Source organism: Festucalex cinctus, chromosome 21 (assembly GCF_051991245.1).
Source record: "Festucalex cinctus isolate MCC-2025b chromosome 21, RoL_Fcin_1.0, whole genome shotgun sequence".
Taxonomy (NCBI): domain Eukaryota; kingdom Metazoa; phylum Chordata; class Actinopteri; order Syngnathiformes; family Syngnathidae; genus Festucalex; species Festucalex cinctus.
Genome location: NC_135431.1, coordinates 21,576,033 through 21,601,870, shown reverse-complemented (window position 1 = coordinate 21,601,870; position 25,838 = coordinate 21,576,033). Strand labels below are relative to the sequence as shown.

At 41.9% G+C, this 25,838-nt stretch overlaps 1 protein-coding gene and 1 long non-coding RNA gene across 2 annotated transcripts in view; both read left to right on the top strand.

The window, feature by feature from the left end:
• The window catches only part of LOC144010942 (uncharacterized), a 108,483-nt gene extending 89,953 nt beyond the window's left edge, over positions 1 to 18,530 (top strand). The window contains exon 18 of the mRNA XM_077511464.1: positions 17,415 to 18,530. Within this exon, the coding sequence (XP_077367590.1) occupies positions 17,415 to 17,416 (2 nt within the window). The 3' untranslated portion in view covers positions 17,417 to 18,530. The remainder of the gene's footprint in view (positions 1 to 17,414) is intronic.
• A 2,569-nt stretch (positions 18,531 to 21,099) lies between these two features.
• On the top strand, positions 21,100 to 25,594 carry LOC144010875 (uncharacterized). Its single transcript, XR_013281373.1, has 3 exons — positions 21,100 to 21,496; positions 21,840 to 21,989; positions 23,030 to 25,594. It is a non-coding gene; the product is annotated as an uncharacterized LOC144010875 (long non-coding RNA).
• The last annotated feature ends 244 nt before the right edge of the window (positions 25,595 to 25,838 follow it).

The following is a 25,838-nucleotide window of genomic DNA, read 5'->3' as shown; positions in this document are numbered from 1 at the left end:
CCCTTGTCGTTCCCTCACTGTTCAATGAGTTAAAGCTCCCCATTATCTCCACCTGCTGTAACACAGTCAACATTCAGGAGTTGACAGTAACTCTGCAAGAAGAATTCGTTTAAACCGGGACTCCCGGAATTTTCACCGCCTCGTTTTTTTTGTCAATCCGGTCTTGCTTCTGAAAAACCCTTATTGAGTCACCAATTTGAAATAAGGATAAAATCTGAAGATGCTTTTTTTTTTTTTTTTTTTTTTACAGCAGCTCCTTCTCTGAACGATTGGTTGCACTTGTTACGACCTAAATAAGCTTAGCTGGTTTTGTGAAAAACCAAATAGGAGAAGCAATGCGATTAGGTGAACATGCTTGTATTATGTTATTCATGTTTGGCAAGTAGTTTGATTCGACTTCCACCTCCAACTGTACATTGCAAATATATCCAGGGCCATTATGCTAAGTGATATACATGTATCCCAACTAAATATCATATCATAAAATGCATGATATAATTTCACTGAAATGATTAAACGCGTGACCCTATTATTACTTTCAGCATCAGATGTCAATTTTCAATATAGATATACTATAAGCAGTGTTGTCACAGATTACTTGAAAAAGTAATGTGATTACCAATGATCTAGTATCCGAATCTAGTTACTTTACTGATTACTTTATTGTGAAAGTAATTGTCACGATGTGGCGGTGTTGGAGGCAGGACCCAAATGCAGGGGGCAACAAAAAACAGGGCACGGCAGGGATGCAAGTAAAAAAAAGGGGATTTAATTAACAAAAAATGTAAACAAGGGACTATGGAAAAAATTAACAAGATCAAAAACAAACACAAGGCATGGCATGGAAAACAGGGACATGAACATGAACAATTGACAATGACTAGACACAGCTGGGCAAGACACAAGTGGCAAGTGAAGCTGATTGGTGGATACACAGGGAAGGGAAGACACTCAGGTGGACGTGGTTTGACATAACGGGACAAGGGAAGAGACAAGGAACACATGACAAACAACCAAAAACACCAAAAGAAAACAAAATCCCACCCCCCACAAAACCAAAACATGACAGAACCCCCCCCCCCCTCAAGGGACGGCTTCCAGACGTCCCACCAACATAAAAAGTCCAAAAACAAGGGCGGGCGGAAGGGGGCACGGAGGTGGGAACACGGCCCACCCATCCGTCCCAGACAAAAGGCAGTTCAGGAGGGCGTCCATGACGCCAGACGAGAGTCCCGTTCAGGAGGGCGTCCGCGAAGCCCGACGAGAGAGTCCCAGCGGGGCCAGTCAGGAGGGCGTCCTTGACGCCCGACGAGAGGTGAAGGCAGCCGCAGGGCTTGCGCCGCCGGGACTTTGGGCGGCGCCTGGCGAGGTTCCGGGACTTTGGGCGGCTCCTGGCGAGGTTCCGGGACTTTGGGCGGCGCCTGGCGAGGCTCCCGGACTTTGGGCGGCGCCTGGCGAGGCTCCCGGACTTTGGGCAGCGCCTGGCGAGGCTCCCGGACTTTGGGCAGCGCCTGGCGAGGCTCCGGGTCTTTAGGCGGCGCCTGGCGAGGCTCCGGGTCTTTAGGCGGCGCCTGGCGAGGTTCCGGGTCTTTAGGCGGCGCCTGGCGAGGCTCAGGGTCTTTGGGCTGCAGCAGGCGAGGTTCAGGAGCGAGAGGCTGCAGCAGACGAGGTTCAGGGGCGAGAGGCTGCAGCAGGCGAGGTTCAGGGGCGAGAGGCTGCAGCAGGAGAGGTTCAGGGGCGGGAGGCTGCAGCAGACAAGGCTCAGGGGCGAGAGGCCGCAGCAGACGAGGTTCAGGGCCTTGAGGCCTGTCTGACCAGTCACTCCAGACGCCACGGACCAGAGCCAGTGCTTCCTTTAGCCCGGCAATGGCTCGGTCACAGGCTTCAAACCCCTCCTTCTCCCAGGGCTCCCATTCGGACATTGCCCCCGCTGGGTCCAGTTCTGGTGGAGTCATTCTGTCACGATGTGGCGGTGTTGGAGGCAGGACCCAAATGCAGGGGGCAACAAAAAACAGGGCAAGGCAGGGATGAAAGTAAAAAAAAAGGGGATTTAATTAACAAAAAATGTAAACAAGGGACTATGGAAAAAATTAACAAGATCAAAAACAATAATAAGGCATGGCATGGAAAACAGGGACATGAACATGAACAGGCACAATGACTCCAAGAACCGAACGGAAAACAGGTGACTAAATACACACAGGCTAATTGACAATGACTAGACATAGCTGGGCAAGACACAAGTGGCAAGGGAAGCTGATTGGTGGATACACTGGGAAGGGAAGACACACTCAGGTGGACGTGGTTTGACATAACGGGACAAGGGGAGAGACAAGGAACACATGACAAACAACCAAAAACACCAAAAGAAAACAAAATCCCACCCCCCACAAAACCAAAACATGACAGTAACTAAGTTACTCAAAAAGTAACTTATCAGTTATTTTTTTGTACCAATTTCAGCCCTTTGCTGCCTCAACAAAAGAATGACAATCGCCCCTTAAAGGTGTATTCATCGATGTTCTCGGAAGGTAGAAGCCAAACGTCTGTCAGTTACCTTTTAAAAAAAAAATGCGTATGCGCACATCCACCCCACCAGGGCGACTGCTCCTCCTGAGAAAACGCCCATAGATGTTGGGAGCACGTTTGTTTGTGGTTACAGTCTTCAGCGGGTACGCAAGTCTTGCTGGAATAAAGTTTACCTTCCGAAAGAGTTCACTATGTCAGATTCGCCATCAGTAAGTCATAATCTATTTCCTACAACCAAATGTTTTTTCAATGTCGGAATTTCTTTTTAAAAGAAGACAACAGTAATGCTAGAATTGTGAATACGCATATAATATGCTACTAGTACTAGTTAATACACTTATAGCCAAGCTGTCATTTAGCGTCTACGGCTGTGCTGTTACGCAATGAATGTTTATTTGCCTGATGTGTAGTTACCAGGAGTATTTGATTTCAAGCTGTTTATGCGTATGTGGTGCCATCTAGTGGACACTGCAGGTTGCTGCGGTTAATCTTCCTTATTTGTTGCGAGGCGGAAGTGACACAATATAGGAAATACAAGAGGACGGCACGCATTCTCTGCCGTTCCGAGAGAACACGATGTCTTTATTAGGCCCGAGCAGCGACCGCTGCGAGGTCCCTATTGTTCCTGAAGGAATTCTTCTTCTTCTTCTTCTTCTTCTTCTTCTTCTTTGTTATTATTCTTTTCCGCAAACAACCACATTTTTGAGGCACTAAACATGAACGAAAACTCACCAAACTTTACACGCAGATCGGGCCTGGCGAAAAATTTGATATTTTAAAGTCGCCATACATGATAACAGAAAAATGGCTCTGTAGCGCCACCTACATAGGTTTAACGGATCCCTGTCCCGCTACGATTTGCCTATGGCTACGAAAATTGTGTGGCACCTGTAGCACATCCAGATGAACAAAAACCTCTTTGATATGTGTACCCTAAAATAGACAGGAAGTGAGGTATGAGTATTTGAATGTCCAATTTTGGCCCATTTCTGCACATTTACAGGGGTCATACTTTTGCCCGCTTCTCCTACACGGTTAACCCGATTGACTTCAAACTTGGGCTGTACCATCTCAACACCTGGGACAACATCATGGTAAAAAAATCTAAAGTTTTTGACATACTATATGACGGTGGCGGGGCATCAAATTTACAGTTTCAAAATTCTTACTTAACGAAGCATTGCCGGTGGTACGTTTAATCTAGAGCTACGAAAATTGGTACACATATGTAACAGACTATGATCTACAAAAAGCCTGTTGGTGCCATATGCTAAACCTAACAGGAAGTCCGCCAGAGGCGAGGCATCAAATTTTGTGTTTCAAAATTCTAACTTAATGAAGCATTCCCGGCTGTACATTTCACCTAGAGTTACCAAAATTTGAAGACATATGTAACAGCCCTCAAGGTACAAAAAACTCTTTTTGAACCATATGCTAAACCGAACAGGAAGTCCGCCATTTTGATTTACTTTGGAACGTGTTGCCATTTTTTGGGCCATTTCATAGGGGTCTTATTTTAACGAACTCCTACAAAATTTATCCGACTGTCTTCAAACTTGGTGTGCTTCATCTTAAGATGTTTAAGATGCAAAGTTATCGAAAGTGTTTTATTTTGTCGCACGCCGTTGCCATAGCGGTGCATTGTTTGCCAAGTAAAATGCTGTTGTTGTTTTTTTTGTCTAAACATGCGAAAACTCATGAAACTTTGCACACACATCAAACTTGCCATAAAAATGAACATTTTAGAGAGTTTTTCTGCAATTTTCAATAAATGGCTCAATAGCGCCATCTCGACATTTTTATGAAGCTTTTGGAAATGTATGATTCAGCAAGATGTGAAAAAATTTGGATACCTATCAGCCTAAGACTTACAAAAAAGTTTCTAAAGCCATATGCTAAACCAAACAGGAAGTCTGCCATTTTGATTAACTTTGGTATTTGTTGCCATTTTTGGGGCCTTTTATAGGCGTCATATATTCTTTGGCGCGTTTCATCTTAAGATATTTAAGATGAAAAGTTATTGAAATGTTTTATTTTGTCGCACGCCTTTGCTGTAGCGATGCATTGTTTGCAAAGAAAAATGTTTTTTATATGATTCAGCTAGATGTGTGAATATTGGGAGGCATACCTATCAGCCGAATACCTAGACAAAGTATTCCATAGCAATGTGAACAAACACAAAAAGCATGGCAAAAACATTTACAATTTAGACGGTTTCTTATGAAACAGTACCCTAACATGCCAGTACCCCGACGTGCAAATACCCCAACGTGGCACGGGTTGCGAGGGCCCTTTATAGCTGCTCGCAGCTCTAGTTTAAGGTTGCATCGCCGGTAGGTATATTTTATTTGTATGTAACTACTTTATGGCTCAGTTTGGAGTATATTGGCCATCAGCAGGCTGGCTGTAGCGGCACTTTCTTAGTCAATTAAATATTTACGAACTGGAGATTAGTTAAAATGGCATCTATGACACTTATTGCATTGTTTAGCATACTTATGCAGCCCAATATATTTTGTAATTTTGTTTACATGTGTGTAATTATATTTTATGTATGTTTTTACAGTTTTACCTTTTTGAGTGTCAGTAAACCTGCTTTGACACATCCACGTCTGCAGAGTCATTGATGCAAAAAAGGAGTTCATTAATAAGCCATAACGGCACAGTAAAACGGCGGCATCCAAGCTTGAGATCTCTCCGTCGACCATCTACGCGACTAAAGTGAATCTACGCTGACCACTACTACGCCTGGGGCAACACGGCATACAGCAGTGTCTCAGCAGTCGTCACTTGGTCAACGCAACAATGGCCGACCAGAAGCGGTATGAAAAGGCGCCGTCCGACAAGTCAACTACCTACAAGACTCGCTCAAGTATGAAGTCGACAGATTCTGCAGCAGCTAAGGCAAGAGCAAAAGCCGAAGCAGCAAAGGCTTGTTTTAGATTTGCTGAGAAAGAATTAAATTTAAAATGAGAAAAAGCCAAACTTGAAGCATCTATTGAGTTACTGCAACAAGAGAGAGATGTAGCTTCAGCCATAGCAGAAGCCGAGGTGTTAGAGGCAGCAGCTGCCTCTCAATTGGAGATACGAAGTAATTCTTCTCCTTCAGAAACAGCAGAACGCACAAAGCAGTATGTCCTGGATCAAGCCTCATTTGTTGGAACGTCGTCACAGCCACCACAAAACAGTGAGACTTCAAGACCGTGTATACAACAACATAGGGTGCAAGTCAATAAAGAGAGCGACGAGACATATCTTCCTCCAAATCAGGCTTTCCCAAATCCTAATTATTCTAAGTGCAATCCATTTATCCATAATGCTACACCTTCTTACCAAGAGCACAGAGATAATAGCAGTAATGTAAGTGACTTTATCAGGTATTTTGCTCGGAGAGAAATTGTGGCAACAGGACTGCTTCAATTTAACGACAAGCCTCAAAACTTCAGAGCATGGAAACGCTCATTCAATAACGCTATCAGAGGACTAGACTTGACAGCGAGTGAGGAGATGGACTTGATGTTAAAGTGGCTTGGTAAAGAATCTGCTGAACACGCTGAGCAAATTAGAGGCATACATATAAATCATCCCGACAGTGGTCTAGCAATAATCTGGGATAAGATAGAGCAATGTTATGGCTCAGCAGAAGCAATTGAGGACGCCTTATTCAAAAGATTGGATACAGTCTCCAAAATCACAAACAAAGACTATGTCAAGCTAAGAAAGTTTAGTGATTTGCTGACGGAAATGCAATGTGCTAAAGCTGAAGGAGACCTTCCTGGCCTTTCTTTCCTGGACACAGCCAGGGGGGTAAATCCCATTGTCCAGAAGCTCCCATTTAACTTGCAGGAAAAGTGGATAACAGTTGGGACCAAGTACAAAACCAAACACCACGTCGCGTATCCACCATTCAACGTATTTGTGGACTTTGTGACACAAGAGGCAAATGCAAGAAATGACCCAAGCTTTCAGTTTTCATCTCAGTCCGATGCTCTTTCCAAGCCAGAAAAAACACCTTGGAAAGCACACAAACAAAAAGCAATATCAGTATACAAAACCGAAATAGTTCACGGCTCTGGCTTAGATACACAAGATAACACGGACAGAAAAATGGACAATGATAAACTTTGCCCAATACACAAAAAAAGCCATCCTCTAAGTAAATGTAGAACATTTCGGATGAAACCACTTTATGAGAGAAAAGCATTCTTGAAAGAGAACATCTGCTATAAATGCTGTAACACTTCCAAGCATATGGCGAAAGACTGTAAGGTGAAAGTACAATGTTCTGAGTGTGATAGTGCTAAACATTGTGCTGCTCTTCACCCAAGCCCAGCACCATGGCAGAATGAGGCTGAACCAGCATCAGAGCATGGCGGGGTGCCGGGTGCCACAGAGTCAAGTCCCACAGAGCCAAGTCCCACAGAACCTGACAAGATAGCCTCCAAATGCACTCTGGTTTGTGGTGAAATCAAGACGGGTAGATCATCTAAAATCTGCCTTGTGAAAGTATACCCTGCTGTCCTAGCAAAGCAGTACGTCTCTATGCCATTCATGATGAGCAAAGTAACAGATCGTTAGTCCGCTCAGAATTTTTTGAGTTGTTTAACAACTTGGGTCCTAGCTCTCCATACTCACTGCGCACATGTTCAGGTGTCAAAGAAACAATGGGTAGGAGAACTACTGGCTATGTAGTGGAGGCTTTAGATGGTACAGTCCACCTCCCACTCCCTAGCCTCATTGAATGCAAGGATATCCCAAATGATAGGGATGAAATACCAACTCCTAATGCAGCAAAGCATCACAGTCACTTAAAATCTGTGGCTCATCACATTCCCGAATTGGACTCTAATGCCCAAATTTTAATGCTACTTAGACGGGACGTACCAAGAGTACACAAAATCCAAAAGAAGATAAGTGGCCCTCACAACGCACCCTACTCACAGAAATTAGACCTTGGATGGGTCATAGTAGGAAATGTGTGTTTAGGAGACGTGCATAAAACCTTGGCAGTAAAAACGCTCTTCACTAATGCGACAGAGAAAGGCCGCCCCACACTGTTTGAGCCATGTCAAAATGTGTACAACGTAAAAGAAAAACACTGCGACATACATGTCTCGTACAATAGTCAGCTTGATCACAGCATCGCATGTGAACCCGACCACCTAGGATGTAATGTGTTCAAACAAACAAGGTTTGACAATTGCATCTCACTCTCGATTCAAGACAAAGCTTTTCTGCAAGTGATGGAAGAAGGTCTAATAAAGGACAAAGACAGCAACTGGACAGCTCCATTGCCATTCAAGCCATCACGTCCAAAACTGCCCAACAACCGATCACAAGCACTCACCCTTCTCATGTCATTGGTTCGGAACTTTGAAAGGAAACACGAAATGAAGGAACACTTCATTAGCTTCATGGACAAAATATTAAAAAATGGACATGCAGAAATTGCCCCCTCTGTAGAAGACAGAGAGGAATGTTGGTATTTGCCACTGTTTGGCATCTACAACCCGAGGAAACCTAAACAGATTAGGGTAGTTTTTGACAGCAGTGCCAAGCATCAAGGTGTGTCATTAAACGATGTGTTGTTAATAGGACCAGACCTCAACAACTCACTACTAGGAGTGCTAAGTGTGAGCCAGAGTGTGATCCAGATGTGAAGAAGTTTGTCACGCGGGACTTCTATGTGGACGATGGGCTCAAATCCCTGCCTACTGTGCAAAAGACTGTGTCACTTTTACACAGAACTCGTGAGACACTTGCAAAATCAAACTTAAGATTGCACAAGATTGCAACAAACAGAAAGGAAGTTTTGGAAGCCTTCCCATCGCAAGACCATGCTGCAGATCTAAAAGACTTGGACTTTGAAGGTAACTCTGTTCCCATGCAGCGTAGTCTTGGCATCCTTTGGGACATTAAAAGAGATTGTTTTACTCTCAGAACATCAGATGAGAGGAAGCCCTTCACTAGGCGAGGCGTTTTATCAACAATAAACAGCCTTTATGACCCATTAGGCTTCGTAGCGCCAGTCACCATTCATGGGAAGTCTCTCCTCCGTGAGCTCACTGTTGAAAATGGAGACTGGGATGCTCCATTGCCGCCGGAAATGGAGGAAACATGGTCACTTTGGAAAGACTCACTCAAAGAGCTGTCTGAACTATCAATCCCAAGAGTGTACACAGAAATTTCCCCATCCAGTGCTCCACAAAGAGCTGTGCGTTTTCTCCGATGCATCTACCAAGGCAATCGCGGCGGTTGCCTATCTGAAAGTCACAGATTCAAAGGGACGTTGTCATATTGGCTTTGTTATGGGTAAAGCAAAGTTAGCACCACGCCCAGATCAAACCATACCAAGATTAGAACTTGGTGCTGCTGTGTTAGCAGTGGAGCTCGCAGATTTGATCTCAAATGAACTCGACCTTGAGTTAGACAAAACTACATTATACTCAGACGGTAAAGTTGTCTTGGTATATATTTACAATGAAACACGTAGATTTTAAGTCTATGTTAGCAACCGTGTCAACAGAATCCACAGGTCATCTCAGCCAAGCCAGTGGCACTACATAGCCAGCGATCAAAACCCCGCAGATCACGCAACACGTGCAGTTCCTGTGTACCAGCTGCCTCTTACTAACTGGCTCACTGGCCCAGACATTCTGTTCCAAAGACAAACGTCTGCTGATGACACCTATGATCTTGTGGAGCCCAACACTGATGGAGAAATCAGACCTCAAGTATCCACACTCAAAACCACTGTCCACTCCACACAACTTGGCTCTCACGGGTTCTCAAAGTTTTCTACCTGGAGATCTCTCATTCGTGCACTCGCCCGTCTCCTGCACATAAGTCATAAGTTCAGCTCATCTTCACAAGAAACAAAACAGTGTCATGGCTGGCATTACTGCGAAACTGGACCCACTCTAACTGAGCTCAATCTAGCCCAAAGTGTCGTCATTGGAGCAGTACAACAGGACATGTATACTGAAGAAATAAAGTGTATACAAAGACAAGCCAAGATCCCCAAAACTAGTCCTTTAACTCTTTGACCGCCAAAAACGTTTAAAAACGTTCAGTATAATCGTAGGATAGGCCGCCATAGACGTCTATTGACGTCTATTATGGTTTTTTTATGGAAACGGGTGGAGGAAAGCCTTGGGCAGCTGTGCTCCAAGTATCAAGCCGATCGGGTTACTATAATGAGTATTCCTGGCCACTAGATGGCTGTGATGGGTCTTTTGGACAAGATCGGGTAGGAGACAACTGTGAAGCCAAACCTGTTGTCTTGAAAAATAATTAATTTTATAGAGTGATTAATGTTTATACAAGTAAATATTAAATTAAGCATATTAATATTGTAATGTTGGAAAATAAATATGAAAGTAGGAACTAAAATTAGTCAACAAATGTAGAGGATTTTTAGACTGATGGGAGTAGGCCACCTGTTGTGTCCAGAGCATTTAAGGCGTGGCACCACTTGGTGTCACATGAAAGTCAGCCTTGTAGTTAGCAACTACCTAGCAGCACCATGACACACTCTGGAGTATCACTGACAGATGTGTTGTGATCAGAGTGCAGGGCAAGCTTCCACAAAATTGAAGAGGCAGCCGGTAAGAGCAATATATTAGTGTTTGTCTAGCGATGCTAATTGTTTGGGTGTGATTAATTGTTTGAGTTTGAATGTATCCAGGCCTGTTGAATTGACTTGGTGAGAGGCACGGTGTTTAGGAGTGCGAGTTTTACTATAAGGATGTTGGTTGCTGGCTAATTGTTTAACTGTTTGAATTGATATGCTCGGTTTCTAGCCTGCTTTCAGTCACACGTGGTGAAGAGTTTATTGTGATGATTCTGAAGGAGGAGTTGAATGAGGGCTTAGTTGGTAGCATTGATTTAAGTGTATGTTTATAAGATAAAATGGGAAAAAATGGAAAAAAAACAATAGGAAAAAAATATTTGCAATTAAATAAGTTTAAAACATGATTGAGTTATGTATTAAAAACTGATGTAAATGATTTTTAAAAATTAACTTAATGTGTTTATTGAATGAGTCATTGTATTGATATAAAATGGTTTGTATTGAATATGGGAAATGTTAATGTAGGATGTATTTTGATGAGTCTAGATTGTTTCAATGTGCTTGTAATATTCTGTGTCTATTGTTTCCTTGTTTGAAAGGTTTTTCACCTAATGGGCAACCTAATGGTCAATACCTTGAAATTGAAATAAAAGGAAGAAAAGAAAAACTTTTGTCATTGAGTGAATCCCAGTTGGAGTCTTCAAGTGGATGCTTGTTTCTCTTTCAAGTTGGAGGAACTGCACTTGAGTAGAATAACTTGACAGTGAAAAACCGGAGGACCAACAGTGAAAAGTTGGACAATCTGGAAATAGGACTACCTTTTCACCTGTGAACGGGACACAGTTTGGAAGGAAAATGGCTCACCAAATTGTTGAGAAATCAGTGGAGCAACTCAAAATGGAGCGGACCACAGCAAAGAGATTGTTCACTCGTTTAGTCAACAATATTACCAGGACTTACAAGGACATGTCCGAAGAGGAGCTGAGAAACTGTTTCAATAAACTCACAATAGAAGCGGAGAAAGTCATGGAAGCAAATGACGACCTGGAAGCTGGCTTCATTGCAGAGCTAGAGGCGGAGCTGGACGCAGATGAAGAAGCTGTGTTGACAGAACAGCAAAAATACAACCTGGCAAAAGCTGCAAAGGAGTGTGAGTTAAAAGAAAATGAGGCCAAAGCTCTGATTCAGGAGACTCTTTGGATCAATTTTGGAAATGCTGAGGTGTCCACAGCACTGCAAGCAGCCCAAATTGTGTGCGAACATGCTTCTACAATACGGCCTGATGGTAACCAAGAGGCATATGACTTTATGCTGAACCACCTGCAAGGACTGGTGAAGACTGCAAAAGAGGTGCATGGCCGGTGGAAAAGATGGATCCCACCAGGAGAACAGGGGAAACTGCAAGATCACCTTAAGGAGTTGGAATTACTCCTCCCCAAGCTGATATCTCGGAAGGTTGACTTCATACAGGCAAGGATAAAGGAGGACACTGACAGAGTGCGGACATCCATGACTCCAGGTTATCCCATACCAGCCATTAAACTGAGACCGACATCTCTTTACTGGCATCAAACGTGAATTTTACAGATGGAAGAAGGACTGGGGAGCACTCCAAAGGCAAGGTGAGCCGACTGGTTCGCAAGAAGTGAGAAAAGTTCAATTGTTGGACAGTGTGGATGACAGAATCACAAGAGACCTTCGCCTTTACCATCTACAATACTGCAGATGACATATTCCGTGTCCTTGAGAATCGTTATGGCAACCCAACTACAATTGCTATTGAAATAGTGGACGAGTTACAAAGGATGCCAGCTGTCAAAAGTCACCAGCCACGCAAGATAGTGGAATTGATTCAAGCCGTGGAGAAGGCACTGCAAGATTTGAGTGACCTCGGGGACACAGGGGCTATAAAAAATCCTCTAGTAACAAAGTCAATTGAAAGCAAACTCCCAGAAAACCTTAAAAAGGAATGGCTTTTCTATGTTGCTGACAGGAGGAACACTGTGGGAGCAAGCAACCGGTTCGACAGTCTCTTAACTTTCCTTAAAGAGCAAGAAAACATTTATGAGCAGCTCGAGCAACTGAGGGAAGAGGAACCAAGTAGAAGAGAGACCCGGACTGACCCTAGACAAGCCAGAACCAAGTCCACAAAGTTGGAGACTGGGCACATAGGTTGTGTGGTCTGTGGCGATGGAAAACACAGGAGGAAGCTGTACTTCTGCAAGCAGTTTAAAGGACTTAAACTGACAGAGAAGAAAGCTGCAGTTGGAAAACTTGGTGCATGCAGGAGGTGCCTTGAGATTCATGATGATGGATCATACTGCAATCCATCCTTTTTGTGTAAAAGTCAAGACTGCAAAGATGAGCATACATCTGATCATCACTACTATCTGTGCCCCAGTGCTGAAAAAAAGAGAAGCAATATAAGTCAGAAGAAGAGCAAATTCAGTTCTGAAGAGGGGAAAAGCAGAAGAAAATACACAGAGGAGCAAGAGGAATTTTTCACCAAACTCCCACCAGAGTTGGCGAAGCAATGCCGAGATGTGTTTTCAAACACAACCTCAAGAGCTCTCAGTACTGTGAAGGAGCAACCAAGCCTTCTGGTGGAAAGTGGACTGCAAGAGCTGCCAGTTATCATGATGCTTCTGAAGGTCACAGCCAATGCCGGGCAGAAAATTGGGACATTGATCGATTTGGCCTCAGATACCAATTACATCACCCATAAAGCCGCAAGCAGGTTGAACCTCAGAAGTGAAGACATAAGTCTTGTTGTCCATGGTGTTGGAGGGATGAGAGTTTATGTGGAAACAAAACGGTACCTTTTGAGGATCAGAGTAAAGACCCCGAAGGGTGCCCTGAGATCACATCAGATGACTTGTTATGGACTAGACCACATTGCAGATGTCCACCAAAACGTGACGCCAAAGCAGTTGCAGAAATTTTTCCCGGATATACCACTCGATGAACTTGTCAGGCCAAGGGAGATAAACTTACTCATAAGCCACAGAGAAGGTCGGCTGGCACCTCAAAGAGTTAGGACCATCGGCGATCTCGTGCTTTGGGATGGACCACTCGGGAGGACAGTTGCTGGGTCGCATCCTGACCTTTTTGAGGACGTGACTGTTACAGCCCACATGACAAAGACCCATTTTGCAAGGTCAATGAGAGCAGCAGCTGTCAGGTACGAGGAGGTCACTGGCTGTGTTAGAGAGCTGCAAGAGCTACCGGACCAAGACGTCGCCACCACTGAGTCCCAAGAGTCAAACACCTTGATTGCAAGCCATGACTTCCTAGAGTGGTGGAAGTGGGACAGTATTGGCGCGGCATGCGAACCAAAATGTGGGGGCTGTCGTTGTGGAAACTGCCAGCCAGGAGGCAAAGCGATGACCCTTGCCGAAGAAAGGGAGCTTGAAGTGGTCAAGGAAGGACTCACCTATGTCACAAGTGACAACCACAGCAAGGAACCGCATTGGCACGCCAGATACCCTTGGTTAGGAGATCCTGCTTCCCTGCCCAACAACAAAGGGCAGTTGAGTCTACGTTCCTCAGGACTGAGAAGCAGTTAACCAAAGAACCCGAGTGGAAGATGGCTTACGCTGCTCAAGTCCATGATATGGTGGAAAGGAGGGCTGCAGCAAAGTTGTCCCAGGACACAATTCTCAGCTGGACTGGGCCAGTCTGGTACGTGAGCCACCTCATAGCTCCTAACCCCCACTCAGTCACTACCCCAGTGAGACTTGTGTGGAACAGCAGCCAAAAGTTTGGAGGAGTGAGTCTGAATGACATGCTGATGAAAGGTCCGGATGTCCTCAATCAGATCCGTGCAGTCCTCCTCAGATTTCGGGGTGGAGTGTATGCTGCTTTGGGGGACATAAAGAAGATGTATAACTCTGTGTGGCTAGAGGACAAGGAAGTGCATCTTCATCGATTTCTGTGGCGAGATTCAGCAGATGCGGCACTGGAGGAGTATGCTATCACAAGGGTGAATATTGGCGATAAACCAGCAGGGTGCATTGCACAGCTTGCAATGCGCGAAACTGCTGCTCTTCCTCCGTTCATCCACCTCAAAGAGGAACGGCAGGTTCTCCAGCAGGACAGCTACGTTGATGACATACTTACATCCCACAACAACCTCAATCAGCTGAAGATCATCACTGAAAATGTGGAGAAAATCCTCAAGGCTGGAGGGTTCGAGCTCAAGCCCTGGATTTATTCTGGGCAAAGTGGGAGGAACGGAGGCAACACCAAGTTGAAGGAGACCTCGGTAAAATCTGTAGTCCTGCCAAATCAAATGTGTGATGAGGACAATAAAGCACTTGGTCTAGGGTATCTGGTGGAGGAAGACAAGCTTCATGTCATGGTCGGAGTCAACTTCTCAAAGAGAAAGAAAAAGATGAGACTTGGCCAAGACCTCCACTACGATCAAGTAAGAGACCAAACACCAAACCCGCTGACACGGCGAGAACTACTGAGTCAAGTGTCAGGGCTGTATGACCCAGTCGGGCTGGTTACTCCTATGAAGCAAAAAGGAGCTATACTGGTGAGACGAGCATTCCAAGAGGCAAAGCAGGGAAGTTGCCCAATCAAGGACTCATGGGACACAGCTCTCTCGCATAGCTTAAGAGGGGATGCAATTCAGCTTTTGGAGGAGTACGTCCAACTTGGCAAGGTCAAGTTCACTAGAGCTTTAACTCCCCCATGCTTCGCTGGAAAACCTTTGGCAATCACATTTTCCGACGGAAGCGAGCATGCCTATGGAGCAGTGATGTACCTCAGATGGAACTCGGATCAAGGCCCGATCATCAGGCTCGTGGAGTCAAAGGCCAAATTAACTCCCCTGGACTGCAAAGGCGATGCCGTCAAAGCGGAAATGTGTGGAGCAGTGTTTGCGTCACGGCTAAAGAAGTATTTTGAGCATCACAGCCAAATCCAGGCTGGGAGGTGGTACCATTTGATCGATAGCCAAACAGTCCTTGGGGCTATACAGCGAGAAAGCTATGGCTTTCAGACATTTTTTGCAAATAGGATCGGAGAAATTCAAAATAACACGCAAATTCAAGACTGGTGGTGGATCCCGGGCTCACAAAACATAGCCGATATAATCACAAGAGGTGGGAACCCTCAAGACTTGGATGAAGACTCAGAGTGGCAGAATGGGTCCAAGTTTCTGAGTCTACCAGTTGAAGAGTGGCCGATCAAATCAGCTAAAGAGCTAGTAGCTACTGCCAAAGAAAGTGTCAACAAGTTACAGAAGAAGGCATTTGTTGCTGCTTTGACAAAGACCAAAGAATTGAAGCAAAAAGGAGACCAGAGTTCAAGCCAGGTCTACACTAAGGAAAAAAGACCACCTGCAGCCATCCAAACTCTTGTGGACATTGAGCGGTTTAGTGAAATGAATCGACTTGTTAAAACTGTTGCTTGGATTTGGAGGGCAGCAAAAAAGTTCCTTGGGCAAAGTAGTCAAGGCATGAACAGTCCAAAGTGGGAGGCCGTATTGTCACAAGGAGTCATCTCTGTAAGAGAACGAGAAGACGCCCTAAGAGACATTTTTCTTGCAGCGCAGAAAGGCGCAACCTTCCCAAGTACTACCACTGACAGGCTTGTAGTCTACAGAGACAAAGAGTCTGGGCTTCTACTGTGTGGTGGCCGAGTGCAAGCTTTCAAAGAACATCAAGTTGGAGTCCCCATCCTGCCGTATGACACGTGGGTGTCAACTCTGATAGCTCGGGAGGCCCACAATTTGAGCCATGATGGAATGGCTGGAACCTTGCTCAAAATGAGGAAGTGGGCATGGGTCATAAGAGGCAGAAGGATTGCCCAAAAAGTGGCTGATGGCTGCATGACCTGCAAAAAGGCAAGAGCAAGAAAATGCCAGCAAGTAATGGGTGACTTGCCACCAGAAAGAACTACACCCGCTGCACCCTTTGAATTTACTACAGTTGACCTTTTTGGCCCCTACCAAGTGAAGGATGACATCAAGAAAAGAGTCACACTTAAGGTCTGGGGGGTTGTCTTCTGTTGTATGGCCAGTAGAGCCATCCACTCGGAACTGGTGAATACCCTATCCACGGAAGGGTTTCTAATGGCCTACCAAAGGTTTACGGCGATAAGGGGGCATCCCCGTAAGATTTGGTCAGACCCTGGTACAAATTTCATTGGAGCAAAGCCAGTCCTCGAAGAACTGTACAGATACTTGGACAGTCTGAATAAAACAGACCTGGAGGAAATGGCAGCCAGAAATGGAACGGAGTGGATGTGGAAAGTTCATCCAGCTGATTCGCCGCACAGAAATGGTGCTGCAGAAGCTGCAGTCCGTGTTGTAAAGAGAGCACTACAAGGCATTGGAAAAGAGTCTGGGCTGTCTTACAGCGAATTCCAAACAACCCTTCAAATAGCAGCCAGCGTAGCAAACGACCGTCCAATTGATGCCAGGGCGCAGAGCAGAGAGGGCTGCATTCAATATGTGTCGCCAAATACGCTCCTGCTTGGTCGATCATCTCCAAGCGGAGACATTAAGACATTTGATTTTTCCAGCTACCCATACAAAAGGCTGAGAGCAATGCAAGCGGAAGTGAACAAATTCTGGAGTCTCTGGAGTCAACTGGCTGGTCCCAACCTGTTTGTAAGGAGCAAATGGCATACGGCAGAGAGGAACGTCACTGTTGGAGACATAGTATGGCTAAGTGACCAGAATGCGCTCAGAGGTCATTTCAAGCTTGGAAGAGTTGTCAGCACCAATCCAGACACCAAAGGCATTGTGAGGGACGTTAACATCAGGATCTTTCCAAGCTACAATAGGCGCTTTCACACCGCAGGAACTTATGAAGGAACTTCCCTATGTTCCGGGGGAGTTTGTCCAAAGTTTGCGTTCACACACAAAACCAGTTCCGGGTCTGGGGGGGTCGAAACGGTACTACCTAAGTTCCTAGGCCTGAGGAGGGTATTTGGGTGTACCCTGAACTACACAAGGTGGGGGCGTGTTGTCTAGTGTGTTATGATTGGTTGACTGGGTGAGGAGGTGTGTCGTTTTGGTTAGATGATTTTTTTTTTCCTGCGGTAAAGCCGCCATTTCTTCTTTACTATACTCTATCGGGCGCTACGACTTTTTCTTCAAACTTTTCGGCAATGGAAGGATTAAAAAACCGAGAGGTGGACGGACGAGGAAGTAAAGGCTCTCCTGAGCAAACATGGGACGAGGAGACCCAACGGCACTTCGAAAGTCCAACAAGAAACGATAATAACCGCGAAGCTAGCAGAGTTAACATTACACACACAAAAGCAGGTGAGGGGAAAACTAAAGAAACTCCAACAGGAGAGAGAATATTACAAGGCCGCTTCTGTCAAAATTTGATGGATGACATTCTTAATTAGATTAGGGGGGTCATGTATGGGTCATGACCCCTCCCTAATGAAGATTAATGACCCTTTAATGACTTCCAGATGTCATATAATGAGGGTTAATGACCTTTAATGACTTCCTGATGTCATTTAATGAGGGTTAATGACCCTTAATGACTTCCTGATGTCATTTAATGAAGATTAATGACCCCTAATGACTTCCTGATGTCATTTAATGAAGATTAATGACCCTTAATGACTTCCTGATGTCATTTAATGAAGATTAATGACCCTTTAATGACTTCCAGATGTCATATAATGAGGGTTAATGACCTTTAATGACTTCCGGATGTCATTTAATGAGGGGTAATGACCTTTAATGACTTCCGGATGTCGTTTAATGAGGATGAATGACCTTTAATGACTTCCGGATGTCGTATAATGAAGATGAATGACTTTTAATGACTTCCGGATGTCGTTTAATGAAGATGAATGACCTTTAATGACTTCCAGGTGTTATATAATGAAGATGAATGACCCTTAATGACTTCCTGATGTCATTTAATGAAGATTAATGACCCCTTAATGAAGATGGATGATGTGTAGGTGGTGTTCCTACCTGTTTTTGCAGATATCATGGCTGACCCGGGTTCAAATGCTAATTGTTTGGTTAACTTCCGGATCCGGTGCACGCCCCCCTAGATTGAGTGAATAATAATGAGATTGAATGACGTGATCGGAGGGAGTGGTTTAGTATGGGTAAAACCGCCGGGGGAAAAGTACTAGCCATTTCTATTATGGTGAAGGGGGAAAAGTATGCGCAAACACGGCTCAAAGATTGTATTTTTAGAGGTTGTAAAACAAGAAGTATAAGGTAAGGTTAAACTGTGATACGGTGGTTGGTATTATGAAATTAAAAAACATGAAGTTATACATTATATGTAAAAATGTTGTAAGAGTCGTTCGTGACTGCTGGGGTTGAATCTGAAAATAAACGGATAAAACTATATAATTTCCCCTTACTGATATAGTTACTATCTGACATTTTTGTTCAATATTTCTGTGAGTAGGGGGAAGCATATGCAGTCAAAGATTCATGGGGAGGTCAAATGTATGTCTGTGCTTGTGTGTGCGTACGCGCATGTATGGCTGCATGGGGGTCAAAGAAGTGTGAGGACAGACGGGCGGCTGAAGAAGTGTGAGGTTAGACGGTGGCTATAATGTTGTTAGTTTGAAAAGACAACGCTTCCTAAAATATATTACAAAAATATGCATCTACTTAGATCTGATTCTATTTATAATGATAATTTTATGTAGAAATTGGTGAAAAGCCATCATCAGCGATAGTCTCCTTACCCCTGCGAGGACAGGGGTTGCTGGTCATAAAATTAAATTAGGCTGAAGAAGAACGGATACGCAGCTAATTGCGAGGGGCCATTTTTGGTCTGAGAAAGGCGATTGTTCAATATTCCTGTGAGTAGGGGGAAGCAGAGGCAGTCAAAGATTCACGGGGAGGTCAAATGTATGTCTGAGGGGCCTGTGTATGCGTGTGTGCGTTTGCATGAGAGCTGAACAGTGTAAGATTAAACGGTAACTGTAATGTTGGTTTTCAAGAAGAGATTTCCAAAACTGCTTCTTTAAAAAAACATCTACACAGATATCCATTTATGATAGTTTTATGCAGCAACTGTTAGTTGAAACATCCTAGCTAACATTTTCTCAAGGATTTGAAAAGTGGTGACAAGTGAAAACTAATTAAGCTTACCTATAGGCGTAACGGTGTGTGGCTTTGAGTCCATCACATACATGCTCTGCATAGAGCATATATGCGTAGCAGCGAGGTATGCGCAGCAGAAAGGGGAGATGTCCCTACACTCGTGAGAATTTTCTGAGGCTTGTTGGAGACACTAGGACTCTGTCACAGTTTGAGTGTGTGTGTTTCAATGACCATAATTGTTGGGGGGGCTGGTGGATATGAGTGAGGGGGTTGGTTAGACGTCTGCCAGCGTGCTCTCCTTGGGATATTTTCTCAAATACTAAAACCCAAATGCCAGTCCTCTGAACCGAATGACCAGTTGTCTAAACACATTGAATAAATGTAACCCCTCATTTTCCAATGCCATAAAAACATTTTACATGAAGACACAATTCACAAATTGCTCTCATGCGATACAAAATGTTTACCACAAGTCAACAATATTTGAACACAACGGACTTAACTGGCGTTCACACAACAACTCAAAAATTGAATACACTTGTTGCTAATGATGTGACCACACCTATAAACTCAAGTTCACAGTGTACAGTTTGCTGGAGAGTCCAAACAAGCGCAATGGATAGAGGCAGAGCCAGAGGAAGAGGAATTAGAGGAGGGAGAGGAGCAGGTCGAGCAATGCAAAAGTTATAAAATAGTAACATGGAATGGTAAGGGTATTCGTAAACACGAAAATAAAAATAATAATTTAACCATCTTATTACAGTCTTTCTCAATTGCTAATACACATTTCTTGAAACCTGTACCCATTTTCTCAAAACCTTAAACACAAACACAAAAATTCAAACAATTTTCACAAAAGCCGTGACTTTTCACTTCAAAACCTATTATCCGGTATTCAAATCCGAACAATATATTCAGATCATACACACAGTAAGTCAAAATATATTCACCATGAGAGCATTTGTTAGACACGACATAAAATAATCTAACACAGAGCATCCAGGGTAGGTAGTCAACAGAGGTTTATTTTACATGCATGAACAAACATAGTTTTTGGCACTAGACAAATTACTAACCAAGTTAAAATTATGGTGAATTCAAATGAAATAGAAAGGGTGTATGAAAATAAATTCCTTGGAGTAGTTATTGATGATAAATTATGTTGGAAGCCACATGTAGAAAATGTTAAAAGGAAAATGTCAAAAATCATCGGGATACTCTATAAAACTAAGGATGTCCTGAACATGAACTCATTATATATATTATATAGTTCATTATTATTACCATATTTGACCTATTGTGTGGAAATCTGGGGGACTGCATATAAAACAAACACTAACTCTGTTTTCAATTTGCAAAAAAGAGCCATAAGGATTATTAATCGTTCAAAATATACAGAATCAACACATCCATTATTTATCAAATTAAATACAATGACATTTTATGACTTGGTTGAGTTTAAAATAGCACAAATAATGTACAAAGTATATAACAATCTACTCTGCTATATTACTCAGACATTGTTTGAAAATAGACACAGTCCTTATGATATAAGGGGTACAAGTGTGTACAAAAAACCCAAAACAAGAACAAATATTAAGCAAAGGTGTGTTTCTGTAAAAGGTGTTAATTTGTGGAATAATCTGGGAATTGACTTGAAAAGATGTGACTCACGGGGAAGAACGGGGCCAGCTGAAGCGATGGGCAAACCTGAACGGGAACGAAGTTTTTTCACCACTTTCTTTCTAACTTTTTTTCTCCTTTCGCTCTTCTTCGCTCTCCGACGTTGTGGTCGCCATTTTTGATATGCGGTTGCTATGGTGAGGAGAAAGCAGCAGCTACATGATTGGCTCATGTGACCTAAATCACACCACTACCGACCTAATGGCACTACGCCCACACGAGAGATTACTGCGCCTCATCGCAAAATAGTGCCGGGGTTTCACCACCGAAAACACAAAATTGGCAGGTTTTCAGAGGGTGAACTCCACGGATTCTTACTTACTACTAATAAATCTATTTTATGAAGTAAAGATTATTTTGTGCCCCTGGTAGTGGAGCGAAACTGAACGATCATGTAGCTGCTGCTTTCTCCTCACCATAGCAACCGCATAACAAAAATGGCGACCACAACGTCGGAGAGCGAAAGGAGAAAAAAAGTTAGAAAGAAAGTGGTGAAAAAACTTCGTTCCCGTTCATGTTTCCCCATCGCTTCAGCTGGCCCCGTTCTTCCAGCCATCTGCATCATTTGTAAAAATAAATTTCAAAGTAGACTCGTCTGGGATTGGAAGGCACACGGAAGAGGGATCATCTCGCCAAAGCAGAAACATTGTCAGCAGGTATGTGCTACACACACGCGTGGCCATTTCTGTTATTAATGTGACCGATATTTAGTATAGGGCTGAAAATAATTTTTTGCTAGGTTAAGTTTTAAGGCTATAGTTTAGTAAAAACGCGAGCTGCTGAATGATTTATCGAGTGAATCCAACAGTTGTTACCAAACTCGAGTTACCTGTGCCCATCAGTCATAATAGAGTCACAGCTACACACCCCCTTTTCCCCCAAACTCTCTCTCATCAACCTCAACAAACACTTTACTTTACTTAAATCTGTGATGTGCATATACTGTAAAGAGGTGATGTGACAATAACACTTATAATGTAATTCTTTTTTGTCTAAAAGCGGGTTGGTTGCTGCAGGCCGCTGAGATGAAGAAAGACTGTTCCATTCTTCTGCATATTCAAGACAAAAGACTGTCACAATGGAGGTGCAGTTTTGTTTCAGAGATTACACAAGGTTCTTAAAGTCAACAGCAACCAGGGACGAACAAATGTGAGTTGTTACATTGCACTATTTCATTGTCACTTTGCTAAAATTACACATTTCAAAAGTAAAGCATTGGTCAGCAATATGTCACTTGTATTTTGTTTACATTTCGAGACAGCATTAATTAGAAAGCATGACTCTGCACATATTAAGTGAGTGTGTGTGTGTTTTAGAGAGCTACAAATTCTTTTTGTGAACAAGTAATCCGTCAAAGGATTATAGTTGACAAAGATGTGATGAGAATGGACAAGCTAAGGGGTTTGTGAACAGTGTTAAGAAACACGGGGATCTTGATGCTTCAGACTACAGGTAACATATAAATCTTCACATTGAAACACATTTATGAAATCTATGGGGAGAGATTTGTCTAAAATCTCACTGTTTCAGAGAAAAATAGTTTGCTGACAAGCTCAATTTAAGTTAAAAATAAATAAATAAATAAAATTGATTCTCTAAAAATGAAAACCAGTTGGTTGTTAATTATTACATGCAAATGTGTTTTTTTGTCTTCTGTATTTATAATTGTTCTTTGACCAAGAAAGTATATAGGCCTATAGGTATATTTGTATTTCTATCCAAATATACGATTATTCACTAGAATTTTCAGTAGGATATCCAAATACCAAAATATTCGATAGCTGCAGCACTAATAATACTAATTTTGAGTTGTGGCACGCCCACACGAGTTATTTTACCACACACCCATGTCAAAACTAGCTTACTGCACACACACACTGCACCCCAACTTCAAATTTTTGCTAACGTCATAATAATAATAATAATAATAATAATAATAATATATTATAAATTTTGTTGGATCCAAAAGCAACTTACATAATTATAGTTTCATATGATTGTGATTGTCTTATTTTCAAATGTTGAAATATTTTCTTGATTTGAACAAAATATAATTGTTTAGAATAATCTTGATTTCAATTATTACCAAAATAATTGTGATGATTATTTTTTTCCATAATAGAGCAGCCCTAGTGTGATGTGAATATGTGTATCTTGTGCTCATCTTTCCCTTTAATTTTCTATTTCAGGCAGGATATACTGAAACGAAGATTGAGGTGTGATTTCCCCCAGCTGGTTTTTCACACCCCTTTCCAGCAACAACTCTGAAATGGTTTTTGTAGAGACATTATCAACAACTGACAAACTTTTACACAGGGTACCTCACTCATCAGATACATCAACTACTGAGTCTACTGACGTAAGCCAAGAAAGTGACACTAACACATGGCTGGTACAACATCAGGTTGGAAAATCACAGGGCATACGAGGACACTTTACAGTGCAGGGCTGTAAAATCTATGTAAAATCTGCCATTTTGTTTGTTTCATTATCAAGATGTTAACTCTCCATTTTAACACTTTTCAAGCAAAAATTAAAATGTCTGTATTCCATTTTTCCACAACACAGACCTTTGTTAAATTGGTCTGCCAAAAAAATAAAAGAGAGCTGTTCCAATGAAGTTCCAAAGGTTTTATTGTGAATGCACATTTGATTTTTATTTTATTATTATTATATTTTTTTATTAATATTTTTTGGGTAGGGGTGGGGGGTATAAATGACATGCTGTGATGACACAATCTGATACTTTTATAAATATTCTATATGTTATAATAATCTGGGCTCTGAATGCATCTATTTCCATCTAGTCCATTTTGCCTTGTTCCAGGTTTGTGGTGCATGGTAGTATTTTTGGCCGATGTATGCTGCTTCTTGTGTACCTTTCATTACGTAATAGGTTGTGAATTGTTTTCATATATGAAACATAAACATAGCTAAATGTAACATCTGTGTGCTGGTTTCACTTCTAGTTGAAGCGTTTTTTGTTTTTTTTGGCACAAATTTAATATATTTAATTATCTAAATTCACATGATTGCACCAAACCACCAATACTTGTTTCTGATGTTAGGTACATGTATTTATAACATCTGGGAATGATTTTCTGTTGCCAAATTTAATGTAAGACGTTTTACAACCAAAAACTGTAGCACAAGATTTTCGTTTTTTGTTATTTACCTATATATGCATTTCTGGCTTGTGACAAAATTGGGGCAGGAAAACATTGGGTGAACTTTTAACCCAAAGTTCAGAAGGGTATTATCTATCAAAAAATGCATTGAACAAGTAGTGCCCAGACAGTGGAGCGAAACTCATTTTCTAGGCACTTTTTTGGGGTTCACCCCACGGCCTAGAAGTTGGTGTGAATATTTGAATGTATTATTTACAATTGAGATAGGGTTGTTCTGATTTTGTTATGTGTGGTTATTGTATTGTCATGTCCGCTTTTAACTTAACAGTTTTTATCAGTTGCTAAAACACCAAACCCCGTTCGATGAAGCAAATTCTCAGTTTCCGAGACTAATTTCTGGAATGAAACACTTTTTTGACCAAACCTTACACACGGTTCAGGCTTAGACCCAATTCTCAAAACTCATCCACTCTTTTTGGATAAAACTTAAACACATTTCACACTATTCCTAAATTATTTTGCCCTAAGACTAATGCATGTTTTTTTGTTAAAAGTACCCATTTTGACGCTATCACGTTTTTTGATTGAATTATTGAACATAAAAACAAACAGCAAAGAAACAAAAGTTAAAAAAGAAAAGAAGAAAAGAAAAAACAAACTCATCATAGTTTACATGTTCAAAAGGGAGTAGGAAGAAGTTAACTTATTTAGTCCTACCCCTCATACATTATACATTTAAACATTTCATTATTGATACAATACTAGGTTAATATTTTTAAAAATAAAATGATGCGTGCATTATCCAGCAACATATATACATAAAATTCCTAAACATATACCATAATACATTTATAAATCATATACTCATACTCATTATATACAATTTTCATGCTCTTATTTGACAAAAGTAATTTTTTTTAACTTTGCATTTAAAAAATTTTTTTTTTAACTCAACAAGTGAGTCACATCTTTTCAAGTCAATTCCCAGATTATTCCACAAATTAACACCTTTTACAGAAACACACCTTTGCTTAATATTTGTTCTTGTTTTGGGTTTTTTGTACACACTTGTACCCCTTATATCATAAGGACTGTGTCTATTTTCAAACAATGTCTGAGTAATATAGCAGAGTAGATTGTTATATACTTTGTACATTATTTGTGCTATTTTAAACTCAACCAAGTCATAAAATGTCATTGTATTTAATTTGATAAATAATGGATGTGTTGAGTCTGTATATTTTGAACGATTAATAATCCTTATGGCTCTTTTTTGCAAATTGAAAACAGAGTTAGTGTTTGTTTTATATGCAGTCCCCCAGATTTCCACACAATAGGTCAAATATGGTAATAATAATGAACTATATAATATATATAATGAGTTCATGTTCAGGACATCCTTAGTTTTATAGAGTATCCCGATGATTTTTGACATTTTCCTTTTAACATTTTCTACATGTGGCTTCCAACATAATTTATCATCAATAACTACTCCAAGGAATTTATTTTCATACACCCTTTCTATTTCATTTGAATTCACCATAATTTTAACTTGGTTAGTAATTTGTCTTGTGCCAAAAACTATGTTTGTTCATGCATGTAAAATAAACCTCTGTTGACTACCTACCCTGGATGCTCTGTGTTAGATTATTTTATGTCGTGTCTAACAAATGCTCTCATGGTGAATATATTTTGACTTACTGTGTGTATGATCTGAATATATTGTTCGGATTTGAATACCGGATAATAGGTTTTGAAGTGAAAAGTCACGGCTTTTGTGAAAATTGTTTGAATTTTTGTGTTTGTGTTTAAGGTTTTGAGAAAATGGGTACAGGTTTCAAGAAATGTGTATTAGCAATTGAGAAAGACT